Here is an 11067-nt window from a genome sequence, read left to right as displayed (position 1 = left end):
GTGAGGGGCAGGGATAGCTCTGGTGCTCTCAGAACCTCAGGGACAGTCCCCCCCTACACACACCGGTAAAAGGTTAAAAGGGCCGGGGGAAATATCTCCCTCACCCACACCACCCTATTGCAGATAAGGTGTGGGGCCAGAACTCTGAAGCTCATATTCTCAGAGTCGGCTCACCAATACTGTTTTAAAAGACTTTTACTGCTTCTTTTGCTTGCAACAATACTGCTTAACCACTGCAAAAAGGCTTGGAAGAGTTACAAATGGAATGTAGATGTGCTATGCTTCACAACTAAATCTGAGGCTGTTGTAGCCTCCCATTTTCCTGTCAGGAGAATTTCTGAGCTGGTATGGTGGCATTAGCCTTTAATCCAAGTACTTGAGAGGAAAAGGCAGGTGAACTCCGTGAATTTAAAGACAGCCTGGTCTACACGGTAAGACCTATTCTTTTAAGCTTCTTGGTGCTAAGGGCCATGACATGTTGCTGTGCCCATGGGGCTGCAGGTACCAGCAACCATGGCTGGTTGACTCTGATGGGACATATGCCACACATGGATAAATGGTCCCATATTTACAACTTGCTGAATCTGATTGTAATTCTAGTCCCCTCAGATCTCTTTCCTCCAGTGATGAATCATTGCCCAAGGTCACAATAGTGATGAATCATTGCCAAGGTCACATCAGTGATGATTCAATGTTTATACCCACAAACATGCGTAATGAATTTTGGAGCTCACATTCACTGAATTGAGATTTATATGTAGGAGGCTTCTTACTCACTTTCTGTCACAAAAGAAAACAATCTTTGTAAAAGAACAAAATATTTAAAAGAAACCCATAATCTAGCTAAGGAATGTACTAGGATTTTTTTTTTTTTTACTTTCTAATTTTCACTCTGTTGTCTATAATCCTAATAAATGGGTATAAAAGATAACGCTGATGACATTTTCTAATTCTAAAAGTCTTGGAGTGTTGAGTTGTGTTAGGAAGACTTAGAGCTGATCACTCTGCTCTTCAGGAACTCACTCCTGGAGTACTTTTTTTTGCCAAAGTATATAAGTTCTACTGACTTGTTTGCAACTTAAGGAATTTACTTTTCCTCCTGTATGATGGCATTTTGCATGGCTTGGATGTGTATATGATATTAACTTTGTTGCTCTATTTCTGTAGACAGATGTATCTTGTTAAGTCAAGTATTTCATGAATAAAACCTGACTACATCAGAATAAAGTTCTTTAACAATAATCATGCTATATATCATAGAAATATACAACTATTACATGCTAACTGCCCTGATTTGACCATTATTATTGTCTACATGTACTAGAATATTCTTCTGCATTCCATAAATATGTAACCATCAAAATACCAAATTGTTGGATATAGCTTAGCAGTTAAAACATTTGCTCTTGCAGAAGATTTGGGTTCAGTTCTGAGTATTAACACTGTGGCTAACAGCTAACTCTTAACTCCAATTCTAGGGAATCCAACTTGCTTTTCTGGCCTCTGAGGACACAAGGCATGTACACACATATGCATATAAGAAAACACTCATACACATAACAAAATAAATCTGAAAACAGATGGTAAAAACTGATATTTCAAGGTTTTTTTTTTTTAATGTATGTATTCTGACAAGCCTGATAGTTTAGTTATGCTTAGCCATACCACAGAGAGAATATGCTAAAGACTGGTTCTAGCTACTTTGAATTAATTCTGTCAGAAAATATAGCAATTCCAAATGTATCACCCATGCACAGATAAAAGAATACTGAAGTAGGGCCCATGAGAGTGAGGTGGATCAACAGGTGAAAGTGCTTGCTGACAAGCCTGATGGCATGGGTTCGAGTCCTGGCCTTATGTGTGTAAGAAGAGAATTGACTGCCACAGTTTGTCCTGCTGATCACCACATGTATGCTGCAGCTCTCATGTGCTCACACAAAGACCAAGTAAATAAATAGTTGTAATACAAACCAAAACATGACCCTGAAGTATTCATTTTATTAACAAACACAAACTTGAGATGTTTATAATAAACCATCAATATTGAGTAATTCTACAGCCTGGAGGCCATCTCCGTTCTGCTTACTTTGCTGGAATCTTCCCAACCACATCTAATCTTCAGTATCTTCTTCCTCAAGCAGGGCAAGGAGAGCACAACTTTGCATATCAGGACAACAGTTGGAAGGAAAACAGCTATCATAAAAGTTGGAGGCATGTACCAGACAAACTGACTGATATCTACCCATTTATTCCAGGCAAAAATCAAAGCATGTACTGTGCCCAGAAGAAGAGAGACAATTCCCAGTTTGCTCTGCAAAAGGGGAAAAAAATCATTATGACAAAGGTTGATTCAGTAATAGTCAGGTCCACCCTACCCTGCTGGGACTTGTTCTGTTGGTTGGAAATCCTTTCATCCATCTATAGTTATTTTCCCAACATAATTTTATTTTCTTCTCTTCTCTTCCTTCCTTCATCCCTTCCTTCCTTGCTTTCTTTGTTTTTTTTTCTTTTGGCTTCTTGAGACAGTTTCTCTTTAGCTTTGGAGGCTGTCCTGGAATTAGCTTTTGTAGACTAGGCTGGTCTCACAGAGATCTGCCTGCCTCTGCCTCTTGAGTGCTGGGATTAAAGGTGGGCACCACCACTGCCCAACATGTTTTTCAACAAGATCCATTCATACCTTTCTATTCTTTTTATATGTTGTCCTCATCATATAACTTTTTGGCAGCTGTTCTTGTTTCTAAGGTAAGTTGAAAAGTCATTAACTTTCTTTTAGTATCTGTGCCTTCTCTGCCATTCTGTTTAAGATGTCTTTCTTAAGATGCTTCTGTTTTATTGGTGGTGATGGGAATCAAAACTAGGGCCATGTGCATGCTAGCTAAGCACTTGACCACTGACCAATATCCCCGAGCTCATTATGACATTTGCATATGATGTTTTGTCTTGTTGACTTTTTTTAACTTTGCCTATCAGGCAATATCTAAAATTACAGACTATATTATAGCAGGGTCCTGGCAGAAAACAACACGATGATTTGAACATGCTAAGTGTTCAATGAATATTAATGAACTGATTAAAGAATACAATAGAAAAGATCATTCTGACTTCAGTGACCTTTATCAACTTATGTTATTTTAATTTTGTAAAATAATATGAAAATGGACTTTATGTGGTGTGTGTGTACATTTTGCCAATGAATCATTTTTTAATGCCAAGCAAAAGGTTTTAGTAAAGGAGATAGAAGAAGCTGTTATAGATTTCTCCCTTCATATAGAATAATGTCATCCTGATATTTTATATGAGCCTCCTAAATCTACCACTTTTTAAAATATATTTTTTCCTGATGACCTATGCTTAAAAAAAAAAGAGATAAAATCATTGGTCTATCAACCTTAGAGAGGTCTATTGACATCACAAATTGTACATTCTAGATGATGCTAGAAAAAGTAGTAAGGCAAATGTGTGGCCAGTTAAAATATTTGTTTAGTCATCTCAGAAATGGGTGCTGGTAAAGATGCTTTCTCCTTTGTCTGAGTGCCAGCAGAAGAGAACTGACACAGGAACTTTTTTATTTTTAACCAAAAGAAAAATAAATTGAGATGGTCTCAAAGTGTGTCACTGGCTATTCTGTTACTCACTGTGTAGACCAGGCTGGCTAGGGACTCATTGGAATCTGCCTGCCTCTGTCTCCAGAGAGCTGGGATTAAAGATGTTCGGATTCAAGAAAGATGTGCCTACAAGTACTTCAAAACAGACATGAGAAGAAGTTGGCTGGGCATGCATCTGTGGAGGAGAAAGTTGAATCTTTTTTGCATATGACAAGGTGTGTTCAGCTGGGGCAAGTGCTAGTGTTATTTTTATTTGGCTCTTTTTTTTTTTTTTTTTTTTGAGAATTCTCCATTTTTATATCCAGAGTGGCAGAACCAGTTTGTAATCCCATCAACAGTGACTGAGGGTTTCCATTTTCTCACAGCCTCTTCAGTGTTTGTTGTCAGTGTACACACACACACACACACACACACACACACACACATTTGAGGCAGAGCCTCACTATGTAGTTCTCACTAGTCTAAAATTCACTATGTAGATTAAGTTGTCCTTGAACTCCATGGAGATGTATGTTTCTAAAACATCATGTATTCTGATAACATGGAAGAAACACTGGGAATAATTTCAGTGTTTGAACAAACCAAATCCAGAAGATATGAAGAACAATTTCAACTTGTTGAAACACTCTGACATTAAACAGAGAGAAAGCTATTCAGAGTTGTCCACCGACATACTTTTAAGGCATTCTGACAAGATTCTTCTAGACCTCTCTTATTGGAAATGGTCATTAGCCTGACAAAAATGAATACATCTCAATTATTCAGCTGTAATCTTATGCCTCAATTAAACAGCTAGGTTTTTATTTTTAGGATATGAACTGTGGAGGTAAAATTGTGGTGTTACCAATTCTCACTCCAGGTGAAGTTTCTGAGTTTGTGACAGAAAGATGCTCTTGATTGTGTGAAGATTAACTTTCCGAAACAGGTGTTATCTTCTTACAGGTCATGTAGTGCACAGACATCATGGTGGATTTGTCAAGGTGCAGTGCCCAGATTCAGATTAATATGGAAAAGTGTACATGTGACAGAAAAGCAAAGTAAGTAAGAATTTCAGGAGGGAGATGGGACTTCAATGGCCACCGGCCAAACACAAAAATCAGAAAATACTTTTCTGGGAGAATGTGGTATGGAGTCTAAGGCATGCTGGGGTAAAAGAAACTTTGAAGCCTTATCAGAGTGCCCCTCTGTCTCTCAGAGATGCAGAAGAGACTGTGTGGAAATTCCCCAAACTACCTACCCATAAAAGTTAAGACTACGACTTCAAAATGTTTTGGCAGTTACTTATGACTGAATTAAGGTGAGCTCCTTGGCCTTTGTTCCATTTGAGCTCTTTGGTCCATTGTTCTTTTTAAGTGTGGACTCCTACCTAGAAGATATGTGAGTTTATGACAGGATTCTGAATTCCAGACACTTTGAGAGTTCAAGTGATTAAACTAATTTAATTGTAACTTAGAAAAGGCATCTTGAAATATTAGACAACAGAACCAGGTATGGTGGCTCATGCCTATAATTCCAGTACTTGGGAGCCAATATAGGATGACTGCCTTAAGTTTCAGGCTATGCTGGGCTACATAATAAATTCCAGGCTAGCTTGGGGTGTAAATGTGAGACTCTATATAAGAAAAAAAAACTAGATATCAGAATACCTTCAGTCAATAAAACATAACATCAAAGTCATGACTAGAAAAAATAAAGTTTTTATAGAGGGGCTAGTAAACCATTGATATTCCTAAAATTTCATATTTATAGTTACTGGATGGGAGCAGCAAGCTATCTAAAAAGTTTTAAGTGTGAGAAACAATATTTGGTTTTAGTAATGTCTCTTATTTATGTCTGCAAAATGCACCTTATAATTTAGAGAAGCAATAGAAAAACAGTAAGAAGAAATTATTAAACAGTATGAGGGTGTTTACTCCTGGAAAACATAATTTTTATGGAACAAATCAATACATTTAACATTGTAAGCAGACTGGTGTTATCTTTTGCACATCACTGACCTGAATATAGTGGAATTCTCTCCATGTTAAAGAGTCACTCACAGATGGGATAGATGTCACAGCCAAGAGAGCCAGGATGGCGAGTCCCACGATCCCCAGGGACACATAAATCTCCATTCTCCAAACATCATGTTCTATCCAGGCATCCTCTTTGTTCTGTTGAACCTAGGAAGAAGAGGAATGTAACCATACTTACAGATAGGTGAACTTATTTGATGGCTTACTCTGACAGAACTGTGAAGTCCATGCAAACTCTGGTAAATAAGTCACAATGTCAGGATGCCAAGACTGAAGCATGACTGTCCATGTAAAGCATCTGTGGGTTAAAGCTGTTCTTTACTTCCAGTTTAAAAATATTCCTTGGCATAAGATGAGGAATACTGGGGGTACTGCTGTTACTAGAACAAGATGTGCCAGTTTGGTAAGTCATTTGGACCCTTTGGATTATTCATCTGGCGAGTATCACCTCCCTACCTGTTTGTATGCCCAGTTGAGCAGCTTGTATCTGTAGGACCGCCTCATTGGGTAAGACAGACTATACACCGCGTGCAGCACCGCAAAAAAGAAGCTGAGAAGCCCGAACTGCTTCCTTGCCAGCATCCATCTGTCCAGCCATGGCGGGAATTTCTTGTACTTGGTTCCATTGAGAAGTTGTACGACTGCTGCTATCACTCCTGGCAAATAAACCAACGCCAAGAGGGTGATGGAGACCACTGGCAAGACTTTGTTAATGACCAGGATCGGAATTCTATAAAAATACTGTTCACGGGAAGTTACCAAAGGGTAAACGATTTCCCTCAGGACAGTGTACAGGAAGGTCAGAGAGGATATAATGGCGGCGGTTCTAATCGGCAAGCGCCAGAGAGGGGAAGAATTCCTGGGTGTGCTGAAGCTCAGAGGGGCATTCAAATGCATCAACATGGATGGTGTGTTGCAAATGCAAGAGCACGGGCCTTTTCAGCATTCTGGTATCTCCCGTGTCCTCAGTCTACAAGGGAAAGGAAGGGAACATCTTAACACAGAACAAAGCAATGGATTTCTTTTACTCTAATAACTTCCCACTCCATCATTGCTCTTCTCAGTTAAAAAAGGCATTCAGAAACTCACTTGTGGATACCTGTCAACTAAGGACAGGATAGTCTAGGTATGACCGACCAAAGTTGCATCTGGATACACTAGAATTCTCCATTTATCTATTTGTTTCCCTCTTTGTGTTTGAGGCAGGGTCTCATGCAGCCCTGGCTACTCCCTTTATAACGGAACCTATCGGAAAGGTTCTGGGCAAGTGTTGCTACCCAAACTGGAGTCCACCTCTCTTTAAAACAATAGATACATGGTGCACTCATAATCAAGCTTAGATAGCCATGTCTCTTTTGAAGATTTGAAATAGTGGAATAATGTTAAGAAGTCAAATAAAGAAAAAAAGTGGTTTTTTTGTTTGTTTGTTTTTTGGTCCAGTATTCTTTGGCAAAACCAGCAAACTTGCATTTCATATTAGGTGTTCTGTAATGTCTCTATTGGTCCCTGGACAATTAACTATGAAGGGCAGTGACGGTGAATTTATTAATTCAGATGAAAAGAATCAGGGATAATAGGGCCATTACTAGCAAAGAAAAATATGAATTTCATTATGTAGTGGTGGTGGGAATGAGACTGGCAGGAATAATAGTGTCATTATTGTAGGGGGAAATATGAATTTCATTATGCAGTCTTGCACTTTGATTTTATATTTCTAAAACAGTCGTTTGTCTAAGTAGTGATAGATGAATATATAATCAGAAATTTAAAAAGAAAAAGCTATTTACTAGTTAACTCCTGAAGACACAATCTGCTTCCTGGCAAGTTATGCTTTTCTGCCCACCATTTTTTCCCAGTATTAAGTAATTCAAAAGAATGGGTGTTATATAATTTGTCATTTTCACAAGGGAGAAGCATAAACAAATTAAAAATTCAAATTAAGATCATGGAGTGTTTCATGTCAGGTTCGTTTATGAATCACTTGCTTCTTATCCCTTAGTTTTCTCCCCATTTTTATAGCTCTATGTGTGCCAAAGGAGAACCCTCTGCTGCTTGTCATGACGTGCACGGTTACCTTGCTCATTTCATTGTATGCAGAGTAACTTTAATTCACATAGTACTCCATAATTACTGGTGCTTATGAATGACCTCTCTAACCCATCTGAATTTTCCTTTGAGTCAGACATTAATGCCTTTCTAATCACTCCATTTGGGAAGGAAGTGGCCTTCTGGAACTCCTGCATGTTAATATAGCCTAAGTGAATTAGCTGAGAACAATATTCTAGTTAAGAGTGAAAATTAGGATACAGCAAGTAAGAGAGCTAACTTGAAAAATGAAAACGATTTTGTTCTACAAGGGTTATTTTTGTAGAGTAAATGTTTGTAATTCTTAATCCTTTTCCTTTTGAATAATTAATAAAATAATCTGTTAGAATTGCATTTTATCTATTTTAAAAAGGTTAAGTATTTTGGAACCAAAGATTTAAGACATTTTTTCAAATGATGCAGTAAGAAACATTTAATTCTGTGGTTGACCCAAAGTGGGACAAGTGGTTTTTTGCACGAAGAAAATTTATTTGGTTAAACAGTGAGTCATCATTTACTTGGAGGTCTGTCCTGTAAGCTGCCATAGCGCCCATAAAAATGCTTACAAAACTACTGCTATATGGGACATTGTGACTTTTGTTTTTAAACTTAGAACTAAACGTGTTAGAAAGGACTGGAAGGGCTCTGAGATGATCTAACCCAGTTCATTCACTTTGTACAGAAATACAAGACCTGGGATTTTCAGGGACCTAATGAAGGTTATTCAGCTATGCCCGGATAAACTAGTCAAGTCAACTCAATTATACCACACTGCCCCTCACTCTGGCCAGGTTTAGTCACAGGCATCCGAGTGCAGAGACCAGCAGACTAGAATGGAATGCACTTTCTCAACACTAGTATATTCAGAGTACACTGAAGTGTGTATAGATTTTAATTACTAGCTATTATAGTCATTATTTTACCGAGTAACTGTCATCTTCCGGACTTCTCTCAGGCTTCATTTTCCAAAGTTCTGCTTGATTTGTAGTATCTTTACTGATCTCCATGAATGCTATAAAATGCCACCTAGAAAATATAAAAAAGCCTATTCCATTTATGATACTATTGTTTGATGGAACAATATAAAGTATTTATTTACTTTGGATTGAGAGAAGACAGATACAATTAAGATTCCAATAGTGAATAGTTTGGACATTTAGAGAGTGGCAAACCAGTGCACTAATGTTAACTGTTTGTTCAATGAATGAACCGTATCTATATGAAACTTAAAGGATTAGCTGTTATGTTTTACTTCAGGAAGATTTAACTTCATATTCTCAGAAGAAAGCCCACTCCCCTTAAAGGAAAATGTAATGAGAAATCTGTTTTCAGCTTTGAGTAAAGACACTATCAATGGAGGCTGTGAAACAGAACTTCAGGAGATTTGTGTTTCATAGCCTTCTGGGGTTGGTGATGGAATCCGAAACAATAATGAACTGCTCTGTAAGTTGAAATGGCCCTAAAGGCAGTGGGCAGAAGAGACAGGTTATTAAGGTGAAACCGAACAGAAGCTTCAAGGGCCAAAAGACTGTATGGTCAGAGTGCCCTTTGCACAAATCTGTTGGTAAATCATGGCTGCTCATTTATTTTCAGAGTGGTGCCGAATTGTACTCAGTCACTGATAGACCCACTTTCTTTATCCATTCCATAAAGAATAAGCCAGTCAAACAAAGAAAATTATTCCTTAAGGGCTTTCATAGAGCCCGACCCAGCCTTGGGTTAGCCCTTTTTATTCAGGAATAACAGGATGTCTTATTATTCATTGTTTTGTGTGAGCTCTAAATTCACTCTTAGAGGATTACACCTACAATCTGTAGTTTGTCAAACAAAAGAGGAAAAACAAGTTAATCACATAAGTTATGTTGGTGGAAAACAACTTCCAAATACCTTGGAAGTCTGGACCACCTGTAAGACTTCATTAAGTGGAAAGAAATATTTCTAGGAATGAGTTGTAATACTTAGAATACTTTCCGAGTTTTAAAGCTCAGGATTTCACAAAAAATAGAGGAGTTACCTTTCCCTTTCCCAAACACCAATTTTTTTTTTTTTTTTTGGTTAAGGTGCTTTGGGAAAATTTTCCAGAATTACCTATCTAGAATATAGGTTGAGCACCCCTCATGTGAAAACCACAAAGTTGTTCCAAAGTGCCAAACTGGGGTCTTGACGTGGTGATACAAGTGGAAAGTTCCAGGCATGACCTCATACGAGGATATGCACTGAAATTCCAGGTACAATAAATGTATTATATTGCACACCTTTTTTTTGATAGGGTCTCAGTATACTGCCTTGGCTGGCCTGGAACTTGCTATGTAGAGCAGGCCTCAGACTGAGAGAGTGACCTGCCTCTGCTTCCTGAGTGCTGGGATTAGAGGCCACCACACCTAGCAGTGAGTACAAATCATCCACAGGCCAAACCTATGCATATGAAGTTCATAGGAAGCAGGAATGAGCTTCCTGTTCCAACTTGCATCTTATCCATAACATAGCTTATTGTGTTTATGTGACTATTAGAAAAACCAACAAAGTATTTCTGGTTCTAAGTATCTTTTGGATTTATATGACACATAAAGTTGTATTGACTGTTTTGATTGGCCCATGTAACATTGTTCCTCTGGTTGTGGGACAATGACACAGGCTTGGCCATCCAGAGTTAATTCCTGTGATCACACTGAGTGGCTTAGGATGGCAGTCAAGTCTAGTGGGCAAGGTAAGTCCTCTTCTGATATAATCTTCACGTAGCAGAGAATGAAGAGATATCCTTAATATTTTGCTAGGGTAGGGTAGCATAAAACTACTGTGCCACACCCTGTATAAGATGGAAGACTTCTTTATTTGAAAGCCCACACAGAAAAACCAAACAATAAAGAAAAAAGGACAAGTTCTGGTGGCAAGAGTTTAAGTACTTAACACACCTGAGAGATCTGGGGGTTTCTCAATTACAGTAGTTAATACCCAACCCGCCCTTTAAAGTTTGAGTTGTGTGCTGACCATTGTCATTTGAAAGAATTGTGGGTAAAGTGTATGCCATTCAACAACTATTTACAAGTCTAAGTCCACATAGATACTAACAAGGGAAAATAATGAGACTTCATGCCTGTCCTGGAGGGGCTTGCAGTCTTTCAAAAACATTATTTCATGTAGTTTGGTAATCTTATAAAGATAGTACTTTGGGAGGGGTGTCTAGGAATAGAGTAGCATGCATGAAACACAAGAAACAATTTACTAAGTGTAGAGCGTATTTTATTTCTGGCGGTTCAGTGTTGTAAAGAGTGATGTATACAAATCTATAGCTAGCTGTTCACTGTTAATTCATTAAACACATTCTGAACAATGATGCCAGACACGGAGAATACAAAGTTAAA

General features: G+C 38.2%; 1 protein-coding gene across 1 annotated transcript; it reads right to left on the bottom strand.

Moving 5' to 3' along the window:
• Nucleotides 1–1978: 1978 nt before the first annotated feature.
• LOC127216127 (metalloreductase STEAP1-like) lies at nucleotides 1979–8720 on the bottom strand. The gene is given in 5 exon segments (XM_051176676.1): nucleotides 1979–2311; nucleotides 5603–5767; nucleotides 6077–6463; nucleotides 6465–6590; nucleotides 8629–8720. Coding segments are annotated over 5 exon segments (1020 nt in total). The 5' UTR covers nucleotides 8713–8720; the 3' UTR covers nucleotides 1979–2053.
• Between the last annotated feature and the right edge of the window lie 2347 nt (nucleotides 8721–11067).

Source organism: Phodopus roborovskii, unplaced genomic scaffold (assembly GCF_943737965.1).
Source record: "Phodopus roborovskii unplaced genomic scaffold, PHOROB, whole genome shotgun sequence".
Lineage (NCBI taxonomy): Eukaryota > Metazoa > Chordata > Mammalia > Rodentia > Cricetidae > Phodopus > Phodopus roborovskii.
Note: the sequence above shows the minus strand (reverse complement) of the source record. Positions and strands in the feature narration are given on the sequence as shown.